The sequence below is a fragment of the Chiroxiphia lanceolata genome, chromosome Z, assembly GCF_009829145.1.
Source record: "Chiroxiphia lanceolata isolate bChiLan1 chromosome Z, bChiLan1.pri, whole genome shotgun sequence".
Taxonomy (NCBI): Eukaryota; Metazoa; Chordata; class Aves; order Passeriformes; family Pipridae; genus Chiroxiphia; species Chiroxiphia lanceolata.
In genome coordinates this window covers 65,924,973-65,948,440 of record NC_045671.1, presented here as the reverse complement: position 1 = coordinate 65,948,440, position 23,468 = coordinate 65,924,973, and the positions used below count along the sequence as shown (strand labels likewise).

At 46.1% G+C, this 23,468-nt stretch overlaps 1 protein-coding gene across 2 annotated transcripts; it reads left to right on the top strand.

Annotated features, from left to right (window-relative positions):
- The first annotated feature begins 1,144 nt into the window (after window positions 1-1,144).
- TBC1D2 (TBC1 domain family member 2) lies at window positions 1,145-22,282 on the top strand. 2 transcript variants are annotated; one of them, XM_032674897.1, is made up of 15 exons: window positions 1,145-1,261; window positions 1,341-1,508; window positions 3,177-3,667; window positions 4,376-4,508; window positions 5,425-5,566; window positions 7,586-7,722; window positions 8,330-8,517; window positions 9,592-9,978; window positions 10,828-10,938; window positions 13,704-13,891; window positions 15,062-15,532; window positions 16,651-16,771; window positions 18,208-18,393; window positions 19,048-19,169; window positions 19,826-22,282. In XM_032674897.1, exons 3-15 carry the CDS (start codon window positions 3,260-3,262, stop codon window positions 20,025-20,027), a joined length of 2,796 nt encoding a protein of 931 aa, XP_032530788.1. In that variant the 5' UTR covers window positions 1,145-1,261; window positions 1,341-1,508; window positions 3,177-3,259; the 3' UTR covers window positions 20,028-22,282. The 2 variants fall into 2 exon arrangements, with proteins under 2 accessions (XP_032530788.1, XP_032530787.1); XM_032674896.1 differs by having other exon boundaries at window positions 1,151-1,261; window positions 3,260-3,667.
- Window positions 22,283-23,468: the final 1,186 nt, after the last annotated feature.

Genomic DNA, 23,468 nt, shown 5'->3' with positions numbered 1-23,468 from the left:
CTAACAATTCAGTGATTCTTGTGTGATTCTGTAATCCAGTCTAATAGCCAAATGCTGAGGCAAGACAAATTCGGGACAAATCGGTTTTGGCTATGGAAATATGTAGCTTTTACATCCTATAATTAGCTTCATGTGTGTTACAGTTTGGCAGTTTAGGCCAGTGGAAAGACAGCCCATCAGACACCTAGGTTTGCTTTTTCCTCTTCTGGTATTCAACTTGACTAAAGTCAGTGATAAAACTCTGTAAAGCTGGCTAAACTCAAAGAGGGCTTTCTTGAGACCAACAGAAATGGGTGATATCAAGGCTCAGTTATCCCTGCACACAGAGAAAGTCAAAGCCATCCAGATTCATTATCCTGGGGATAAAGGCATAAGAACTGCCTTCCCGGGCCAGTCCAGTACCTGCCAAGCCCATCAGGGCCTGGCAGCTCTAACAGGAGGAAAGGCAGCTGACAGAGAGCATGTGAACCTGTCTGTGCTCTGCCCCGCCCACCGGACTCCCCCTCAGGACTTGCACCGCTTCTTTTGGTCTTTGACACCCCTATTCCTTGCAGTAGCTCTTCTGGAAGCTTTTTCAGGGTTTAGTCTAGACCCCTTGGCCCAGCCTGATCCCATCAGCCTCGTCTCCCGCGGCACCAAGTTACCACTGTTCTTACCCATAGGAATTTGCCTGCCTTTGCTCAGTTGCTCCAGCTGATTGCACAGCTGTGGCTCTCGGATTGCGGGGTGCGCTGAGCAGCGGGTCTGCATCGCCGCCCGGTGGTTTTGGAGGCTTGGGGAGAATCCCTCCCAGCAGACGGGACTTGCGGGTACCCTGTAGCCTTGACTCCTTTCCATGTGCACCTAGTGAATCATTTTCTTCCCCCCAACCAGCTGAAGCGCCCTTCTTTATTACTATTTTCACCTCCGCGTCCCCGCCGCGCTGCCCGGCCCGGCCCCCCCGCCCCGCCCCGCCGGGCACCGCCGCCGGACCGGCCCGGCAGGAAGCGCAGGGCGGCGGCCGCAGGTGTTCCCGGAGGGAGCTGCGCGTTCCCGCACCGCCATCACCCCACCCCCAAAATCCTCCGACCAGCGGGCGGCTCGGATTCCCTCCCCCGGCGCTGCCCGCTACAGGCGGTGCCAGGGTCAGCGTTGTGCCAGGCTCCAGCCGCCGGCGCTGGTGCCCCGGCGCGGTGCAGCTGGGCTGGGAGGCGCTTCTGGGAGAGGCACGGGGAGGGGCTCTGGGGCTGCCTTGTGCCGCTCACGCCGCAGCTCCGGAGGGGTTTGTACGCAGTTCACCCTGTTCTGTTTTCATTGATGAGTCAGTGTTAAGGCAGCTTTTGGCTAAATATATTTTTCAGGCAGTTCCCTGGCAACGACTGGACCGAAGAAAACCTGGAGCAGAAGCCGCTTTTCTGTTGCTGTTGGTTTGTTGGAAGCTGGGGTTACCTGCTTGGTGGTACTTGCAGCAGTACTCTATGCCAGCAGACGGTGGCTTCCAGGAGCATCTCTCTGCTTCTCTTAAGGAGGTGAGGTCTTATCTAGAGGGCTTTGCAATGCAGATCTGACATGACTCCTTGTAACTTGGTGCTTGAACCTGAAATGCTTACTTGATCCTTTTCATGGTGTGGACCCATGGACCATCATGCTGGTAAGAGGCAAAAGTGTGATGGTGTCTTCAGACTGTACAGGAGATACTTGGTACTACCATTAAAGCTCCGGGGTCTGTTCAGGGGAGTTGAGAGTGTTACTTCCTCCTGATGATCATTTGTGGCAGGCAAAATTAGCTTGGAAATGAAGCTTTTGGGTGTTACAGAACCTTAGTTGAGGCAACACCTTCACAAAGGGTGCTTGTTGTTGGCATTTGTGAATGTGTTCAGCCCCGGGATCCATGGCCATGGGAGTCAACTAAAAGAATTTCAGTAGCTTTCCAAAAAGAGTGAACATTATCAGTAGTTGTCTGTAAAGCTGATGTGGGAACAGGAGTTGGCAGCAATAAACATGATGGTGCTTAGCAAGCACTAGGGTGGGTAAGCCTTCTTTCAGTCATGAGGGTAAGTTGTTCCTCAGAGTGTGAGGTTGGGCAACATCTCTGTGTGCTCTGTTGTATTATCTCCATTCACATGTCATACAGCTGGATGTTGTGTTTAGTAGTTTTGTGTCTGCAGTTAGATTCCCACTAACTCAACACTGCAACAATTTATTTGCTTACATATTTGCTTCAGATATGTTAGTGTCTGAAACTGAAGTTTAAAAAAAAAAAGCAAAAAATTATTTGTAGATACTGTTCTGGAGTGTTGTTAGCTTTCTTTATACAGGAGCTGTGGGTGTTTGCAGCTCTGAGCAGAAAATCACACCTGTCATATGGTGAAGCACTTGAAAAAGTGCTCAGAAGCATGGCAGAATTGATCCTTACGTATGATCAAAATTCATCTGAATGCATACCTGAGCAGCTGGCTATAGCTTTTAAGTTGACCCCTTCTCTGAGAGAAAAGTGGAACTAGAGATCTACACAGATCCCTTCCAGCATGTTTTTTCTCTTTTGCACCTTGTGTTCCTCCTGGGACCCAGGTGGTTACTTTGACCACTGAACAACCAAGTGTCTTTTGCAAGTATCACAGAATTACTTTCTCTGATGCATAATTGATCATGTGATTCCATCCTACTGGATGAAGAACTAACACATAGCATACATGCTTTTTAACGAAAATATTCAGCTGACACAAATTAGTTAAAAGGATGCTGCATAAGGCTGGATTTTTCTCCAGACACCATAGTTTAAAGTATTTGTTGAACGTTCAGTGTAATTACCAGGACACGCTTACCTCCAACCCCTTGACCTAAGTATGTGCCTACCCCCAGAGCTTTTTATCTTGCCATGTTTTCTACAACCATTCCTTAACATTTTAAGTCCTGAATGCCCTCATTATTGCTGTTGATTTTGTATGCTCACAGGCTGTACTTATTTTTCACTCAAAAGATTATTTTTTATTACTGTTTCTTAGTTGCTAGTCCAGGCTAATTTAGAAATGAAAAAGGAAGAAAGCAGATATGTAGAGGTCATCTGAGCAGAGGAAGGCAGGGAGCAACGACCAAAAGTAGAGTTGGAGGTCTCGGCTGGGTAGTTTGAAAGCTAGGGTATGTTTTTTTGTTGTATGCTAGACGTGAGCTTATTCCTTCTTTTTTATTTGCTTCAGGTTCTATAACGATGATATAATCAGGACCTGCTGTTACTTATTTACCTAAAGAATTTCCCGTTTTGATCTATTTCCTGAAAGAGATGAAGAAAGGACCAGAAAGCGGAGCATGTCCCCTTGCAGCTCTAGGAAATTTAGTGGAGTCAAATCCAGATGATAACAGCAGAAATGGAGCCTCAGTGAAAGACAAAGATGTGCTTTCCTTTCCTGGAGAACTGGAAAACATACAGCTGAAACCTAGCAAAGAAACATCCAGAAAAAAACTCTGTGGCTATTTAAATAAGCTTGGCATCAAGGGGCCAATCAAGACCTGGAAGTCTCGCTGGTTCTTTTATGATGAAAACAAATGTCACTTACTATACTACAGAACTGCCCAGGACATTAACCCTTTGGGGTCTATCGAGCTCTCCAGTGCCAGCTTTGACTGCAAAATGGAAAACGGGGAAGGGATTTTTGAGATCAGAACACCAAGCAGAGCTTTTACTTTGAAGGTAAGGGGCAGCATCTTCTTGTAATGAAACATTCCCAGTCAGGACAGACAGATTTCTACTAAGGCATCTCTTAGCTTGAATTTCACTTTAGTCCTCCCATCTTGGATCGTTACCATTTGGACCTAAATTACTTGCTTGATTTGGCAAGGGTGGGACTGCAATATGTGTGAGATGGCTGTTGTTTAACAGACTAGGAATAAAACCTGAGATGAGATGGCTGTTGTTTAACAGAATAGGAATAAAACCTGAACTATGTGCTGAATTAAAGCAAATGGGGAGTCCTGCAGTCCACACATAATGTACTGAACCGAAATGAACTCCCCTGTCTAAAATGATTGTTCCAGCAGGAATCTTTGCTAGATTTTTACCTCCGTGAAAGTTGCTTTTAAGAAGTTCCGTGGGTGATTCCTGTCTGAAATAATTGTGACATTTCTGCTTAGCCTTGGAGCATAGTAAACCAAAACACGTTTAAAGTCAGGTCAGCGGTCCACTGAGATTCTGCTACGTAAGGCCATACTAAAGATTTACTCTGTCCTCCCAAATTGGGGTTAGGACCAGAGGATACAGATTCAGCATAGATGCAGCTGGCCTTTATTTCTGCTGACTTGTGTAGCAAAGTGGTAGTCATCCCCTCAGGATATGTCTCATGCTGATGAGATTATTCCCTTCCTTTTCCTGTTTTTTTTTTTTTTTTTTTTTTTATGTTAGGCAATCAGCAAGCAGGCAATGATGTACTGGCTGCAGCAGCTGCAAATGAGACGTTGGGAATTTTGCAACACTAAGAGCAGATTTCCTGTGGGCAGCTCCCAGCTTGTGAATGAACCTCTAGCTGGCAGAACAAGTAGGTGTTGAGTATGTCGGCTTTTCTGTTGCTTTCAGCACACCCTCCATGGATGGTGTTCCTCATCTGTAAGTGGGCAGAGGTTTTGGTCAGATTTTGAAATGCATGTGCCAACTATCAATGCTTGATCAATATTTGGAACTTCTACCTTATTGTGCATGAAAGTGAATAAGCTGCCTCCAAATCCACAGCATGTGTTTGGAGATGTCCAGGTATTATCCTATGATCATGCATTCCATCTTGATTTTCCTCACACATCTGAAGTGTGCACATTTGGTATATTCCCTTCCTCTTGCTAGGTCTGTGAAATTTAGAGTGAGCAAGTTTATTTTCAGCAGTGGTATGAAGATGTTCATTCCTAGAAGTGGTGGTTCACAGATGAGTGGATCAGGGGAGGGTACAAACAGGGTGTCCACCTGTTTAGTCATGACTAGATGCACATTTTGTTTGAGACAAATAATTCCCTACCTAGTAAGTGTCTGCTCTGAAGAGTTCTGGGTACCTTGGCATTTTGGTACAGCAGGGAAAAATTTGGTAGCAAACTGTGGAGTGTTACCCACACATTAAAACTACGAAACATGATTTGAGATGTGGAAAGAGAATGGCAAAATCTCCCTTACTTATTTCTCTAGGCAGTTAAAAAGTTTAATTGTTTAGGGTTAGTCGTTCTTATATATACGGTTGAAATCAATTGGTTGTCCTTGAATAGATGATTGTATTTGTACATGGAAACTTCTGTAATTTGATGGAAAACTAAGGAAGACTGCTCTGCTGCCCTCGTTCCACCTGACCATTTGAACATAGAATGTACACCTGTAGTAAAATATTGTGGCTCTCAGGTTACGTGAAGGAGCCAAAGTCCAATGGAATTCTATCTTGCTCATTTGCTTTTGTGTTCTGTTTTGTTTTTACACAGATGTGGTTGACAATGATGACTTTCTACCTTTGGTGAAAACACCAACAGAAGCAGTGGGTTTAAAGGCAGCATCTCTGCCTGCACCCCAAACATCTACTGCTTTGCAGAACATCTCCCTTAAGCACCCTTGGACAGAGATACAGTAAGTGAATGAAGAGAACTAGATTGCAGAGTGCAGTTGACATGCTGGTCTACCACTATGTGCCTTCCTTGCCTGTCATGTGTTGTTTGAAACAGGACTCTTGCCTAGGTGGAAGAACTGTAAATAAGCTTTTTAAGTATATTCCAGGGTAAAGCAAACTTCCTGCCAGAGGGTCTTTCACATACCCCAGTTCTGATGCATTTCACATCATCTTGCTCTTTTAGCAAAGATCCTAGTGGCAGACCTAGGACTTGGTTAAACTCTCTTCAGTGTAAGCAGTGCCTTGCATGCCTGTGATGCATCTGCACAGCAGTTGTGGAAGGGCACATGGTCAGGTTGAGCTGGACTCAGTAGGTAGTGACAGAAGCCCATTAGCACTTTTCAGTTGTTTCAAAGGACCTTGAATGTAATGCATTCTCTAAAGCAGGAGCTCCAAAGAAAAGGTTCTTGAGCCTGTAATATGGCCTGACTGCACAGTTTGCTACTCCTTCTCCTGGATTTCAAGTTACAAGCCTTGGGCAGGTACAATTGCACAAAAGCAACCCTATCAATATCTCAGTAGGTATTTCCTAATCACTTATTTACATATAACCAAAAAAATGTGTAAGTGGCACAGGTGTAGTAGGTAGCCAGCCACCTGCCAAATATTTTTGTTCGGGAGGTTGCCTGTTGTTTTTTACCACCACTACTGTGGCTATAATCTGATGCCTGTAGGAGGAAATACCCCCATGGGACCGGTGAGTATCACAGTCAGCTGTACTATTTTGCAGGCTGTGCATTTTCTCCTACTCACTAATTTTTGATTAAAAGTAACGCAAACATTATCTCCTCCCTCACCCCCCTAACTCTCCAGCCTTGCCTGACTAGCAATAGTCTCTTCAGCTTCAAATTGTATTGCTCCCCTGATTTTGTAAACATCTCTCCAGGCTCTCTCTCACTGTCAGGCTGGATCTTCATGAGTGTAACATGTCTGGATCCCTGAGCTTCTGCAGTCTGAGAGGAAAAACAAACTGCAGCATGAGGTAGAGAAAATCAGGAAAATTGCATTAGATGAGTACTAACTGCAGACAACAGGGGTTGAAGGTCTGCTGATCTTAAGCGCCAGTATGTTCCCTCATGTCAGTAACGTCTGTTCTTCTGCTGGAGCCAGTAGCAAGGCATAAGGAGAACAGTATCTAAATGGTACCTTCATTTACAGTTAGGAAAGTAGCAGACACTGAGTCTTTTGCAGACCTCAAACCGGGGCTTATTTTGTTTTAGCTGATGGGCAGCATGTGAGGAGAAGGGAAAAGACCTGTATGCATGCATACCTTTTTGCATAGGTTTTACAGAAAATACTTGTACATTTGTGGCTCTGTATGATGTTGTAAAGTTATTTCTTAGTGCTTTTGGCAATATCTGATAACAAGCAGCTGAAACAAACTGTTTCTGGTTCTGACTGCAAATTTGTTGCTGAATCTTTCTATTCCATTTAGTCTATTGACTTGGTTGTGGCAAGGTTATTTCTTAAATGTGGTTTGGAGCACAGAACCCATGGCTGCTTCAAATGTGATCCTTGTCCAAGTTTTGGCTGTGCTGTAGGTAGCTGAGCTTTTCTTGGCACTTGGGGATTTCTGCCATGTGCTAAGGGAAGGGGCAGAGAGAGGGAGGGAAGAAGAGAGGGAAGGAGAAAGAGAGGGGGGAGAGAGATGATGTTGGTCTACTGTTACCTTCGATCCCTCTGTTTCATCTGTTATGTATAGGGCTCAAGCACATGGGGAAAGATCACTGGATTTTACGTTGCTGTGCTGGTACTGATTTTGTGGCATCTTCCTGATTTACAGGAGTTTAAGCCTTGCTCTCCTCAGTTCCACCAGTGCTGTGAAGAGTTCATTTTTCAGCACATGAAGGAGAGAGATTTTGGGAGGCGAAGTGGGAATTAAGGGGAGGTAGAGGTATTGAGTAGTTTGAATGTGCACTGACTGCAGTGATCATGACATCTCCTGTTCACTAGCCTGTCTTCATCTCTTCTTGTTTCAGAAACACTGTCTACAATATCTGTGGCTCCAAACAGCTCTGGGGGAACAATGAGAATGTCTTCAGCTTCGATGAATTCCAAGAGCATCCTGCGAACCTGGATGAGGAACAAGAGGTGGAAGTGGAGGCAGGGTGTGCAGGTGATTGTTACTGAGCTGTGTGAGCAGGTCTGAGCGTGATGCCTTTTAGTAGGAATCAGGACTTAGCAGGAATGGGAAGGAGAGGGTGGTAAGTTGTCAAGGGATATGAAGACTCTTATCACATTGTCTCATGTCTCTTCCTGTCTTGTTGCCACAAGACTGGCTCTTTTGACTCTGCTTCAGGTTGCATCTGTCTATATCTTCTACCTCTGCAACCTTCTGCAGAGGCAAAAAAACCCCAAAATCCATGGTGCCAGACATATTTCTTTGAGATAGAATCGCTGCACAGGCAGAGGCTAAGCAGAGCAGCTCCACTGCATGCTTACCTCTCCATGGTGGTAACTTGCATTTGCTGTGGGCAGTATACATGAGGAGGGTGCAACGTGGGTTAACAGGTACGATAAAACTGCACAGCTTCATTTATTCTGGGCGCACCTGTGTCTGATCCCCACTGTTTCAGCTCCAATCCTGTGGATCCCAGCAGGTCAATTTTCCTTGTCCTGTGTGTCAGCCTTCTCTGCAGAAGTGTTGTGAGTCCCCCAAAGCAAGACTTGGGAGTCCAGAGTAGCAAAGCAATTCTATGTAAATTAAGCCTATCTCTCTTCAGTTAAGGAAGGAACCCTGGAGGATGGAAGGATGGAGTCCAGGCTGAACTGGATTAGGAAAGCCAGGTGGACAAACAGTGGCTTTCCAGGCTCACATGAAGAACTGTCCAGGGAGAGGAACCCAATGGATAAAGTGAGTGTTCTACAGCAACAGATCCTGACGCTGGCAGAGGAAGTCAAGTCACAGAAGGTAAGGTGAAGAGACTGCTGCTTCTAAGGGCAGGGCCCTGAGGCTGGTTGCCGGGACTCCCTGTACGTTGGTCTTAGGCTGAGAAGTGCTCAGCAGGCACTAATGGGACCACTTGAAGCTCCTGGTGTTACCCCTTTGTGTGTGCCTGATTGTGCCCAGCACAAGGGAAGACCTCCAGCCATTACTAGGAAATGCAGCCATGTAAAAGAGGGAGATAAAACAAATCCAAGTGTGCTCTGCTGGTGTCTTGCTTGTGCATCTCTATTGCTCACTGAAGGTATGAAGTACAGTCCTGAATAGGTACTGTGACACTGGCAAGAACTGTCAGGTGGAGTCATGCTGTTAACAAGTCATTCTTTTTGAACAGTGAACCACCATTAAAATGTTATTTGACATGAGTCACTGCAAGGGCTGTCTCTCATGAATGATACTGTTCTTCACAGACGGGGAGCAATGCCAGGTTCTCCACTAATGATTCCGCTGGTAATAATTCCAGCGGAAGAGACAGGAGAGCCAGGTCCCACGGTGGGCAGTCAATTGCATCCTTGATTTGCTTGTTTAAGTGTCTGAAATGGCAAAGCCTGAATCAGCAACGTGTTGCTGGGGCAAGGTTTCATGCCTTCGGGTAGGATGGAGACAGTGAGGACTCTGGCAGTGGGAAGATTAAAATGGATACTGCAATTACCTCCTGGTAGCACAGGAGGATGCCGACTGCATTATTTCCCCCCGATTTTACCACACTTCTGACCAGATCTCCAGGTTCTCTGCTGGACCTCCCAGGAATGATTGTAGGAAAGCCAGAATTCAGACAGTGTGAGCAACAGCTTCTGTGCTACAATCCACGTAAAGTCAAGCCATCTGCAACCTGCTGCAGAGACCTTTCAGGCCCAGCTCTGCGAGCAGAACTTCTTTGCTGTGGTGTCAATGTGGTTTTAAGATTTCTGCATTCAGTTTTCCTTCTGAAATGAGTCAATTGCAAGATCTTGCAGACCTTTCGCTGTTGGGTCTGTGCTGTCTGTGCTGCCATTGCCCTGGGCAGCACTGTGATGTGATGACTTTGCATTCCCTTTCCAGGAGCTGGTTAAACTTCTCCACAAAGCTCTGGAGGCAGCCCAGCAGGAGAAGCGAGTATCTAGCATGTATCTCACTGCTGCAGAAGATAAGGACAGGCTGGAGCTGGTGCGCCACAAAGTGAGACAAATAGCAGATCTGACTAGTCGACTGGAAGCTCTTGAAAAAGAAAAGAAGGAACTGGAGCAGATACTGACTTTGAGAGACAGCCACATCCAGGAACTCAAGGAACATGTTCAGCTTCTGATGGAGAAGAACCACGCCAAACAGGAAGTCATCATGGCCTTGACAGAACAGATGGCCCGAGAGCTCTCTGACCCCCTGCAAGAAGACAACAATGTCACTGCAGAGACGTTGTATAAGCAGCAGGAGGAGATTGAGCACCTAAAGGTGTGTGAGACGGCACAGATCTTTTGGAGGCTCCCATTTCTGTTCCCTCAGGTTCAGTGGGAGGGTGTTTCTTGTGGGAAGCACAGAATATGCTTCTGCTAGTTGTTCCATCTGCCTTCAAAGGAGAAAGGCTGGAAGGGGCTCACCTGATGCTGTTAGAGTGCTGAAAAAGCTTCTGGGTCAGCTTCAGCTCAGACCCTGTTTTGTTTGACTTTGCATCATCATTCAGTGCTTGCCTCTTTCTTTGCTTTCTTTTGTTTCAGGGCTGCAGTCTCACTTGCTGCCTTCACTAACTTGTTTTCCCTGTGCTTCCTTCTTGGAAACAGTTTCCCAATACATCCTGGTTCTTTCAGATCTATCCTGTTGTATGTGCAGAGTTATAATGACCAGTTAGTGTGAGGTGGAGAATTGCCCAAAAAGCCACTTGCTACATTGGGGGAGAGTGTTTTTGCTGTCTGCCATGGGGCTGAGATTTGTTTCCTTTAAAAACAAACAAACAAACAAAAAACAAATCAACCAACCATATGAAACCCAAACAAAGCACATATATTCTACATCTTATTTAGGTGCTTCTCTAGCTTTATATGACCTGGATGTCTCCCTGTTTTTTAAGCATATACATGAATTTAGCATTTTCAAGTGTCTTGACGATGCATGACGTTCCTATTTAATGTTGTGCCTTGGTTTCCTTTGTAGGCAATATTTATCCTGAGGAGTCCTGTCTGCTCCCCAGAACACAAAATTTTTGAGATACTTTATTGTCCCTAACATAACCTGGTGTCCCTGAAGTGGGAGGGATTTTAAACCCCCCAAGAACTCTCCCTGTATGACTGTTTTGCTTCATGGCAGGATGATATAGATGCATACAAAACCCAGAATCAATTTCTCAATTCGGAGATCCACCAGGTTACTCGACTCTGGACAAGTGCTGCTGAGAATGAAAAAGCTCTTCTGATGAAGGTAAGGCAAAATGACCTTTTTCCTTTGGTGTGAACTGTTACTAATTTATTTTCAAAATTGGCACTAAATGGATTTTGATCTGCCAGGAGTAAGCTTTCTTCCCAATGTCTTTTTTTAGTGTGACCTTTCTTCTGCTTTGTGTTGTTCCCAAATTAGACATGATCATTTTCATTCTGCAATAGAAGTAAAATACCTGCAAAGTTCAGTCTTACGGGTGTTGAAACTTAACCCAGATTTCTGCATTTCAGCTATGCTTTTGTACACAAATGAAAAAGCAACACTGTGTAGGCAATCAGAAAAGGTTCCTGAGAGCTGACAGACTTGAGTCCTGGCTCCATCTAGTCATGGTTTCTCTGCTAGACCTGGCATTGCCACGTGGCAGCAGTCTTCAGGTCCTGCAGTTAGATCAGAGTTTTTATGTTTTTCTTAAGTTTTATTTTTGTTTCTAGCCTTGTAAGTGTGCATAACCTGGTTACTCTCAGACTTGTCTAATCCTACCTTTTGGTCTTGAACCACTTCCAAGGCTGGTGGTGTGTGCTGGCATTTGTTCTGTGGGTTTTGCCGAGGTTTTAGTTCCTTGGTTTTTAAGGTATTATCATGAAGGAATGTTTTAGGTTGCTTAAAGAATCACTGGCAAAGCTATCAGCTAAAGCAGGTTTAATATTAAAGAGAAAGCATGATGAAGTTTGTTGGCAAGGCTTGCTCTACTACTTACTGGATGGTTAAAGCACACAGAAGAAAACTAGTACTAAAACCTAAAATTGATAAATCGAAAACTAAAATCAATCAAAAATGATCTGTGTGGAGGCTGGAGATGGAAAAATGTAAGGATGGGAAAGGGTAAGGATAAAAGGAATAAGGGAGACCCTCCCATTGAGTCACAACGGTCAGCGTGGACCCCTTGCCAAACTGAGCCCTGAACTTGACTAACAGTTTAACTAACCTTGACTAAAGGTTTAATAGTGTTAAGCTTAGCAGCACTTAATCAATAGTTTAATAAAAGGTTCATACAGAATTTACTATAGCACAGAAGTAGCCCACTTGTAGGCCTAACTTACTTACAAATCCATGGTACTTAAGAATCTAGGAGAGCAACACTCATAGTGGATTTGCTGTAGCATGTTCCCACTCGCACACACACAGACCTATGGAGTATGTACAAGGTATACACCTGTGAAAATTTCCCCTCGAGTTCAGTGAAGTACTCAATGTTGGATGACTTTACATCTTCTCAACAGGCAAAGAGTGGAGCCTCAAGGAGTGGGGGCATCAGCTCAGGGTCTGTGGTCGTTGTTTGGTGGTGGTCCTCCAAGTATAGCAAACTTGAGAGCTGTCTGGCTCTGAGACGTGCCCCACTCAGAGGGAGGTTGCTGGTCACAGGCCACTGCAGTCTGGGAGAGCTCAAAGGATCTCACATAGGATCACAAGAGAGTGGGCTTTAGTCATAGTAATTTTCCATCCTGGCTGCAATTCGGGCTGGTAACTTTCTTTGAAAGTTTGGTAACAAAAATGTTATTCCACTTGGGTTTGCAAGAAAAATAAGCTTCCAGTGCTGTTCATTAAAAACCAGGAACTCGTTAGCAGAAATTCCTGGGAGCAGACAGTGTTTCTGATAAGCTCAAGAGGAGCTTAGCCCAGGTCCCATTCATCAAGGCTGAACCCTAATGAGCATTTCTGAGATCATAGTGTGGCCTCAGTTGGGGGATGCACCACCACAGGTATGTTTCCAGGTATGTTGTGGTTTCTGGAACAGGGCAAAAAGGTGCTTCTGAAGTGTTATTGCCATTCTTATATCTGTTTGCTTTCTAGTTCTTAGAAACCCTGCCTGCCTCCTAACTTACAGCCCTCTCTGATCCTGAAACAGCCATAACCTTCAGAAAGGAAGTAATCAGACCAGCCCAGCATGGTGCTCAGTGTGAGGCAACATGCTGATTAAAGTGGTAGTATGAAAGTCTCCCATGCTCCTTCCTGTCCCCTCTGTATGCAACCTAATTCTCTCCGTGGTTTCTGTTTCGTTCTTGTTTTCAACTGCTGCTTCCACTGAACAGGAGTCTTCACTGAGCTTCCTTTGAGATACTGGGTGAGTCTTGTCACCTCTGTGGCTGCAGTCCCTCACTTGTGGAGTGGGCTAAATCATCATTCATTTTTTCTGCTTTGTATGGCCAGGAGTATGGTGGTGTCGGGTACTGTCCTGGTATTTGAACTCATCTGGGCTTCCTGTGCTTGAGAAACAATGTGTACCAGTGCCATGGGACTGGGGGTGCTGAGGGGCATGTGGCACCTGGTCTGTGGTGCTGCCATGTATCCTGAAAATGGTACGCTTATAGCCCGGTCTCAGGAGCGGTGTGTTTTGTCAGGGCACAGCTCAATGTGGTGTACACAACTTGTGTGAGGGGCAGGGAAAAAGACTGCAGAGAATTCAGATGCAGTGGTTGCTCTTGGATTGTGTCCTGAGTTGAGCTGGCTGGAATATGGCCACCCACTGATGTAATGCAGTAGCTAAAGTAAGTGATGATGTAGTAGGTCTCCCACTCAATAAGCAACTTCTGTTGCATGCTGGTCCTGCAGTATGTGCTTGTTGATAGACCAAGGTGATTCATTTGCATCTGCAGTTCCACTGACTGTAGAAAACTACTGAATGTGTTTTCTGGGGCTTTGCTGTTCAGCAGTCTTTGCTTTTTGTGCAGACCAGGTCAGTAGAGAGCAGTGGCAATGCAGGAAGAACTCCCACTGATCCAGCTTTTTCCTTCTTGTTTCCCCATCAGTGTGCCTGCCTGCAAGCAAGAAACTGCCAGATGGAGAGCAAGTACCTGACAGTCTTGCGGAAGCTGCAGGAGGCTGTGCCTGGCCTGCCCAGCTCCCATGCTGAGTTGGTGAAGAATCTCATCCAGGAATCGCTCCAGTGGGATGTGAAGGAAGAAGCAGAAGAAGGTTTTAACTTGAACCCTGTAAGGTAAGAGTCAAGAGCTTGGGAATATTAACACCCTTGTAGAAGCCTGCCTATGAAGGGGAATGTGCAGGCCGGAGAGATCTGGGAACGTTTTTATAGCAGGAACTTGGAGTCGCAACATAGCAGAGGAAGTTGAGGAAGCTGGTTTGGTTTGGTGTTTTGGAGACCATGAATATCTGATAGCAACATATCACCATAGGTAGGGGAAGTTAAAGATGGTACAGCTAAACTTTTCTTGCAGTGGCAGATAGTATGGCAAGTGATGACAGCCATGGATTGCCTGGGAGGTGAATAGTGGACATGAGGATGAACTTTCTCTGTAGGAGAGGCCACCTGGTAGCTGAGGCATCTCTGTCCTTAGGGATTTTCTACTCCGATCATTGCCCTGTGTTAATCCTAGGGACAGCCTTGCAGTGAAGGTGGGCTGCACTAGAAACCTCCAGAGAGCCTTGCCACTAGCACTGCTGGGGTCCCTACGTGTGTTTATGCCTTCCTGCCCAGTCAGTGCTCCTGTTCTGTAGCAGTGTCCATTTTATCTGTTTAATGAGTCTTGCAGGTTCTGCAGATAGCTTTGGAGATGAGACCCCTAGGCCAGGCTTGGTCCCTCTGTCAAGAATATGATGATACCTTACAAGTATCCCACCCTGTGGATGGATGGTGCACAAACCCTCAATGAGCTGTACTGTCAGCACTCCTGGCGTGTTCCAATTGGTAGGAGATTTTCACTGTGTACCAGGAGACATCAGAAAGGACTGTGGATCTCTGTTCTTTGGTCTGATGCCCCAAAGCCTTTGCAGTCCATTCCTACAGAACTGTCTCTGCCCTAGGACACGGTAGGGAGAAGGTACACAGGGTGAGCTAGATACTCCCATAGGGGCTGGGGAGCTGTGAGAGAGGTCTGATGAGGCTGGGCCACAGCTCAGAGCAAAGTTACAGTTGAGTCTAAGCTTGTATGCCATTGCTGCAGGCTCCCATTGGTCCTCAAGGCTCTGAGACAGTGGGCATGGCAGGCTGTCACATGCTGCTGCCAGGGAAGGGAAGGAGAAGTACCTGTGCTCTGGCATGAGTGATGGGAATGTAGCAGCAGGCTGTAGCTGGCATGACCCCAAGCAGTGTCCTTGACAGAGGTACTAGCACTGTCATTTGAACTAACCACTGCCTTGTGTTCTCCAGTGAGTATGATGAGTATGGGTTTATGACTGTACCTGACTATGAAATTGAGGACTGGAAACTTCTGGCCAAAATCCAAGCCCTGGAGATAAAGTCCAACAAACTGCGGAGCCAGGAAATTGTGGAGAAGCCCCTCCGTGACAGGTGGAACAGCATCGGAGAGCTGAACCCCTCTGCAGAGTTGAAGAGCCTGATCCGCAGTGGCATTCCAGTGGAGCATCGGCAACGGGTGTGGAGGTGGATTGTCAGCCGGCACTGCAGCCGCCTGCCTGACCACTACCAGCGGCTGCTGCAGCAGAGCAGGAGCACTGAGCACCCTGCCTGCCGCCAGATCGAGCTCGACCTGCCCCGCACGCTGACCAACAACAAGCATTTCTCCTCTCCCACTTCCCAGCTCATTCCCAAGCTCCGGAGGGTATTGCTGGCATTCTCCTGGCACAATCCTGCCATTGGATACTGCCAGGGACTGAACAGGTGAGAAGCCAGGTATGCTGCTTCTTCATGGAATAGCACTGAAAAGGTGTAGACACATACTCCAGGCTGTGATGCTTGCCTCTCTGGAGTTCTGTCCTGGCTCTAGGTATTTTCCTGCAGAATTCTGCATTTGGTGTCTTTTTTTTCATCCAGTGTTGTTGCTGGGATCCAGCAAGCAGCAGGATGCACTTGTTTAGCGTCTTTGTAGTTACAGAATAGGAAGGAACAGCTGTAGGAGGTAGGGTGAGGCAGTCCCAGAATAACAGCATGAGGCTGGGGCTGAATTTTTAAGTTGTAATGTACTCAGCACTGGTGATTCCTTTGTTTGCTGAGAAGAGTTGAGAGAAATGTCGTGAAGTGTTAAGATACAAGGGAAGTGCAGCAAATAACTCAAGGAGAGGCTGAGGAAACTGAGATGGTTCTTTCTGGAGAAGAGAAAGTTCAGGGAACCTAAAAGCTTCTTTCACTTGGCAAAGACAGCTATAGGAAAGGTAAACACAGATTTCTTAGAATTGTCCTACCAAGTGAAAAAGGCACCAGGCACAAGCTTCAAGAAGAGAATCTCCAGTTGGAGCTTTTCACATGAGGAATATCTGTATAAGCTATTTCTGTTGTTCTTTGTGTGGTCTTCAGAAAGACATTTTCCACTCCAGAGAACCCTTGATATTAGATATCATCTCTCCAGTCTGTCTGAAAGGGATAAATCAGAGCTAAAGGAAGTAAGGGATATAAAAGAATGTATGGGAAGGTGAACTACATCACATATGGAGTACCTTTGAGTGAGCTCTTTCCTGTATTGAAATAGCCAAAATCAACACATTACTAACTTCAGCAGATTTACAGAAAATTCCCTTAGGTTGGAAACCCAGCTTTGTCACACCAGTTCCATATTTTCTGACAGAGGCACATGGGAAAGAAAATCACAGCCTTATGGTTCCTTCAGAAACATGCAGAACAGATCACTTGTCTCTCTGTCCAGCTGTCCTGATACATTGGATATTTTGGATACTGATGGACTGAAGACATGCCGAAAGAAGTCTTGTATTCTTCAGTTCATATGCTGCCTGATGACACCTCCTCTAGTGTTGTATTGCTTCACCGTGTCTTGTCCATCACAGATTGGCAGCTGTAGCTCTCCTGGTCCTGGAAGATGAGGAAAGTGCTTTCTGGTGTCTAGTCCATATTGTGGAGAACCTAATGCCAGCAGACTACTACAGTGACACACTGATAACATCACAGGTGAGCTGTGCACCCTCACATTTGCTTGGACTCTCACACAGTGCTTTACAGTAAAGGTTTAAAAGTGAGCAGTCAACTTGTGGTGCGTTTGATTTCTCACAGGACAGTGATACCACTTTGCAATCCTTTCTATTGCAGAGGTATTGCAGACTTGAGAGTACAAAAGTGCTAGCAAAATTGATCCCCAGCACTAGGAAATTGGGTACTGCTCCTTGAAGGTCAACTTAGTCAGAAGGAAGATGCCCACTAATTCCACAGTTACTATTTTAAGGAGGGCTTAGTAGAGGTGAAGCAGCAAACTTTGATATGAAGAAGGCACCATTCTGCAGCCCTTCTGATAAAGGTAGAAAGATATCTTATAAAAAAGATACCTTTTTTGAAACTGCATTCTATCTTTGGAGTGCTGTGTGCAGGTGGATGAAAATACTGAGATTTTTAATATTCATTGTGCTTGCCTCAGTTCATGATCAGAGACAGTGTGTGTTCTGGCTTTGGGGCTCCCTGCAGATCAGAAAGCCCTCTGGCCATTTGAGAGAGTCTTTTTTAGAAAGACTTCCTGAACTCAGGTTGGTCTCTGAAAGTATAGCCAAGATCCATGTAAAGAGGAAGGTCTAGGGTGATACTTTGTGGATTGGCTTCTTCCAGCTTTGAGTTGGCTGGAAAACTTAAGGTTCTTGCAAATTTTAAAGACAAAGCATATTACCTCATCTGGTTTGTACCACAGTGCCACAGTCAAGTGGGCTGACACAGCTGGGGCAGTAGTACGATATGGCATAGGGAAAGACCTAACCATGGTCCTGCTCCTTAGCACTTACCCTCTGGAAACCACAGCTCTGCTGACATGAAGCCTTTATAAACCTGTGTCAAGGATCTCACCAAGTATATTCTGAGTTTTGGCTCGTGCAGGCAGAAGCAGAGCACAGGCAGTACTTGGAGCACAAAGAGACGCTTACTGAGTTCAGGTCCTGCTTGTAAAGTCAAAGGCATTCTAGGTCTTCATTCTGTAGGGCCATGTGCAGTCATTCAGACCTGGGCAGGTTTTAATCCCTGTCATTCAACTGGTTGCTCATGATATTACAGAAAATCCCAGGAAGACTGGTGCAGGAAGATGTGGCAGCATTTTTCTTCTAGACTTTGAGATTAGGAAGGAATATGAACCTTTTGAGTGAGAAGAATGTGCATATCTCTGCTTGTATCTCAGCCCTTTTTCAGCTCCACACCTTGCACTGGGTGCAGTGTGGAAGTACACTGCTCAGTAATTTTGAAGGGTTGGGAGACAAAGGATGCTCTGCTCTTCCTGGGGTGTGGTTCGCTAGAAGGCAGCACCAGTGATGACCCCAACACACAAGGGCCACTGTCCCGTTGCACTGCTCCTCCTTCATTACTAGGACTGCTGTTGACTAGGGCTTAGTAGTTTTCTTTTTTGTCAATTTTAGGTAGATCAGAGAGTCTTCAAAGACTTCCTGTCCGAGAAGCTGCCTCGCCTCATGGCTCATTTTGAGCAGTATCAGATTGATGTGTCACTCATCACCTTCAACTGGTTTTTGGTGGCCTTTGTGGACAGCCTGGTCAGCGACATCCTTCTGCAAGTGTGGGATGCCTTCTTGTACGAGGGAACTAAGGTACAGCTCTCAGTCTAGGCCTCCCTCACATCTGCACCACCTCTGTGACATGATGGCAGGGCAGTGGACATACATATGTATCAAAGAGATGTGAGGTTGAACCCCTTGTCCTTTCCTGCCTGTTTGGCGGCACGCCTTGATGTCTCTCAGCCTCCTGTGTTGTCTGTGTACTTGCTGCCAGTAGGCAAACCTGACCCCTGATACTGTGCAGAGTATCCTTGGCACTTTTTATCGGGTAGTTGTGCTACCAAACAGCTCTCTGATAGGCCATGGCATCTCCTGTTCTGTGACCTGGACACAAGTTGTATGACAGATTCAGGGAGCATAAGATAGGCAGTTATTATCTGAAAATGTGTGTCCTGCATTGCCCCTGTGCATAGGGAGAACTGGAGACCCCTTGTGAAATCCCTGTGGTATCCTTTTGTAGGTCCTGGAATTCTCTTGGGCTGTAAATTAGCTTACAGAGGGTCATTCTCCTGAAATTCGCTCTGTGCTTCTTTAGGCTTGTCCTAGCACAGCCTGTTGAGAGCAGGAGTATCCCAGGGTCAAGCCTATGCTGCAGTGCTGTGTGCCTGACCCCATCTTTCGTACCAGCAGGGCCTGGTCCCTCAGCTGCTTAAAACTTGTCAACTTAAATACATTTCAACCCTCCAGGTCATTTTCCGCTATGCTCTTGCGATTTTTAAATACAACGAGGAGGAAATCCTGAGAATTCATGACAGTGTGGAGATCTGCCAGTACCTACGTTTTTTCACGAGAATGATCGTGGATGGCAGGTAGGACTGTGAGTTATAGACAGCCTTCCATCTGAACAAGAATTGTCACTGATCTATTAAGAGAGATGCACATGCATTGAGAGGTCCGTGGGACATGGATCAGTTTGTCTCTTTTTGACTTTCCCTTCCTGGCATTACTTAAAATATTTTTGGCCCAGGCAAAGGCACACTACAGCAGAGCAAGCCCCAAATTCTGTGTCAGCCTCCTTTTTGTAGCAACTGGAACTTGTGCTACTGCTTGCTGTGTTTCACTCAGCTGTAGTTGGGGTATTTGAGTACACAGCACAACTCACAACCTTTAATGGCAATGTGTATGAGGTGAAGATTTCCATGTTCAGAAGAGCTCAGCATCAGGAATATTCCTCCCCGAGAGGCCATCAGAATTGGCATCTGATCCGCTGTCCTTTGACTGGTGGCTGCACACTGGTACCTTAAACGGTGGTGTGCTATAGGTGTGTTTAAAATATTGCTTGGGTTGGTGTGAGAAGAAATTGCCTGTGATTCCTTTCAGCCTCTGCTGCTTGGTGGCTTTTGAGCCCAGAGAGCGGAAGTGTGAGGTCCTACTCTTTGCCTGCCTTGGGATGCCCTTGGTGTATCTGTTACCACATGTTACCAGCCAGTAAATCGGTTGACCAGACCTGTGTTTTCTGTTGTAGGAAGCTGATGAACATTGCCTTCAATGACTTAAACCCCTTCCCCATGAAACTGCTGAGGAACCGTCGGTCAATGCACAGGGAAGAGCTGGAGGCGGAGCTGTGCGAACTGGAACAGATCAAGGCAGCCTATGTTAAAGAGAGAGCAGAGCAAGGGCCTCAGGACCCAAAGGAGGTTGCTAGTGAAGAGGAAGAAGAGATTTAGCAAAAATAGGGTTGTCCCTCCCTTCCCTCCTATCTTGCAGAAGGTCATCAGTTGTAACAGATAGACCAGAGGGGGAGGGTGGTCACAGCAGGAGCTCATCTGCCCCAGGAAGAAAGGCTGTAGTTCCTTGACCATTTGGGGACAAAGTCAAACTTTGTAATGGATTGGAAGATGTCAGAGGAGTTTATTCTCTTCTGTACTTCTCCCCATTCAGCCCACCCTGTCCTGTACAGTTCAGGATTACAGCTGAGGGTGCATAGGAAGTATCGGTTGTTGTACGATGACATGAATTGATATGGTGCAAAAGATTCAACCAGGCAGGGCTTTTCCACATTTTTCCAATGGAGGCTTGAGTGAGATCTTTATGTACAAGTAAAATCACTGGAAGTAATGAACCGAGAACCCTCCCTCATTGGTACCCAAAGCAGATTGGTTAGGAAGAAAGCCCACTCTTTGAAGGCATGGTGCCTTCAGTGGCTAGCCTGCCAGGAGAGCGTGTGTTTAACGTTGCAGTTACTGAGTCAAGACACTGTGTCCAGGTGAATGTTGGGTCTGAGGAAGTCCTGGAAGCTGGAGAACATCACCCCATGGGATTTAGGCTCAGACATGGGAAATGGGTTGTGGGAGAGTGGAGTTGTCTCTCCAGTTTGGTTCCCGTGGAAATCCATGGGAGCACAAGATGTGTCTCCCTGTCTGGCTGGGAAATGCTGGGAGCTCTCTCTCCTCTTTATTTAGCTTTGAGCAGAGCCATCTACGGATTGGCCTGAGCCTGGCAGCACTCTGCCTTCCGGAGGTGAGTTTGCTCTGTAGAGGAACTCTCATCTCAGTGTGAAACCAACAGCAGCCTGGCTTCATGCAGGGCCTATGTTACAGAGACTTTTACTGGGAACGACTGGATCTTCTGATGGCCTCACACTTGGCCAGGATGAGTGTGTGGCTGTCTCTCTCTGCCCCACAGTTACTGTTTTCCTGTGCTGATATCCCTGTCTCTGACTCCTATTCATAATGGAGGGACAAGGTCTTTTCTGTAGGAGTTTAGAACAATATTGAAGGTGTTTTGCCCATGGCTTATGGCACTCTGGGAATGAACCTGCAAACCACAGGGGCTAGGTCACAAAAGATGATCTGATTTTCTTTAGAAAAATCATTAATTTCCCCTGAACCCAGGTCTAGTACACAGAGATGCCCTGTCTGCCTTTGGGAATGGGGTCTGATAGCCTTCTCCCTTGCCTCCCAGGCTTGCCCATCCCCTGGGCTGGATGCCCTGCCTGTGCGACTCAATCCTCCACAGACCCAGGATGAGTCAAGTGCTTCAGATAAATACAATTTCTTTTCCCTAACACAATGCCAGATCCTGCAGCCTCACTTTCCTGCTGAGTGGTACTTTATTCCAGGTGTGCTTGCAGTGCTGGCACTGACAACATGCAGCAGACCCTGCTGTAATGGGAGCTCTACTCTGTGTTTTTAGACTGACATTGAACCCCAGTGGATTATGCCTCTTTCAGACATCCTGTGGTTGACAACACAACCCTTCAAGCTGTCAGTGCTTGCAGAGGAAGGGGAAAGAGGCATTCATAGCCCATAGCGTCCTTAGCCTGGTGCCACAGACTCTGGTGGAAACAGCACCAAGCCTCTGTTCACTTGAGATGCGTGGTTTGCCTCAGCTCTGCCTTAGGCACAACTGGACAAGTCAGCCAGCTTCAATGAATTGTAGAAAACTGGGAGAGAGCTGTGGAAGCCAACTACACAGTATGGAAGTAATCAAAGTGGAAATGAGGTTTTGGGAAGAGTGGATAGATCCTCTGCATGTCACTGAGAGCTGCACACGTTGAAAGTGCAGGATGAGAAGAAAATGTTACTGGAATCTTACAACAATATCTCAAAAAATGCACTTGCGCCACCTAGGTAAGATAGCCTAGAAGGCAGAAGGTTTTTCCTCACAGATGGTATTGCTAATCTAATTTACTCATACTGTTATGTGCATGGGTGTGCACAAATACGGATTTTTGCTACTGCTACAGACATTATCTTTTAAATCAAGATCATGAAAATAACAAGTTTACTTAAAATTTTTTTATTCCTAGAGCTTTCTGCAACAGCTTAAAAATCTTTTCTCCTGACTTGCCCTTATATTTATTAAAAAAAGCATTTGAAACATGTATTATTAGACCAAACCATAGCCAGATTATCTCTATGGTACATAATAAACTTTGGTCTATGTGGTATATAATGACCTGTTAAAAAATAAACACCTCTGAAGTAAATGTAAGAACCAAGGTGGTGTCCCTGGTGGGAATCCTGAGAATAATTTTTAATTGAAATCAGAAGGGAAGGGCATCTCAGGGTTTTTACAAATTTCTTTTCTTGTGTGTCTTCACCAGCTCTTGGTTTTGCTTCATACATTATTTGCTAAGGGCTGTTTCCTCTGGTCATATTGCTAACTAGTCACTTGTCATTCAGTGGGGTAGTTCTTTACTAAAACGTGGTGGATGCAGGAATATCTGCAAAGCCTATGCAGACCTGCACCTTGCTAACAAGCTTGTACGTCCTCTGGGCCCTACTCTATCTACTTCCCTTGTGCTTCACAAACTTTAGGGGTACTGAAAAGCACTGAACTCAGGTCACAAGATGCCAGCTGGGCCCAGAGGTTAGGTTTGTCTAATGCAAATCCCTCAGGCCTCTTTAAGACCTGCAGTGAGTATCAGTCAGTGGCAGGGGTGCTTTGAACAGAGGTTGTCTCTGCATGAAATGCTCAAGGATGGTTTCTGCTGCCACTGCCAGCTGTTGTGGCTGGGATACAGTTTGACCTGGTTGTGCTGCCCAGCAGCTCCTCCTGCCTGCGCTGGCACCTGTGGATAAACCAGGTGACTTTCTATCCAACACTTGTCTTTGCTGAGTCTTGCTGTATGCATAACAGTACTTGTTAAATTAAGCTTTCTGTCTCTGCATTAATTTAAACCTTGGGATACCAGCTCCAACCTTAGAAAGGATGGTTTTGATTTCCACACCCACCCTCTTTCTTAGAATGTGCCATTAATCTATAATTCACCTTGTTGCAGGACCTTGGGGCCACCTAAGGTTTATAGGGTTTGAGAGGATAAATTGGTGGAGGGTGGCCAAACACTGCTGGCTCAGTAAGTCCCTGAGCTGCAAACAGGTAGAGGTCATGAGGCTTCCCTTCTTCCCCCCTTTTTGGCCCTGGGTGGTGTTGGGCTGGCAGAATCTATGCCTCTGTATGCTGCAGCTCAGCCCTTGCATATAAAACCACTAGTGCTCACATGAATGGCACTTGCTCACCACTTGCTCGTGACTAGCACAGCCAGGTGCCTACAGTGGACAGGGCTGCAAGCAGCAGGAATCTTTCCCCCCAGTAACCTCAAACAAAGACATCTTTGTCCCCTGTCAGTCCTGCATGCAATCTTCTACAGCTTAAACAGGCCT

What these genes read in the sequence shown, in the direction of transcription:
- TBC1D2 (XM_032674896.1), top strand. Translation starts at nt 1,458, where the DNA reads ATGCCAGCAGACGGTGGCTTCCAGGAGCATCTCTCTGCTTCTCTTAAG. An exon ending in TCTCTGCTTCTCTTAAGGAG is followed by an intron (nt 1,509 to 3,259) that starts GTGAGGTCTTAT and finishes TTCCTGAAAGAG; the next exon opens with ATGAAGAAAGGACCAGAAAG. An exon ending in TCTTGTACGAGGGAACTAAG is followed by an intron (nt 18,394 to 19,047) that starts GTACAGCTCTCA and finishes TCAACCCTCCAG; the next exon opens with GTCATTTTCCGCTATGCTCT.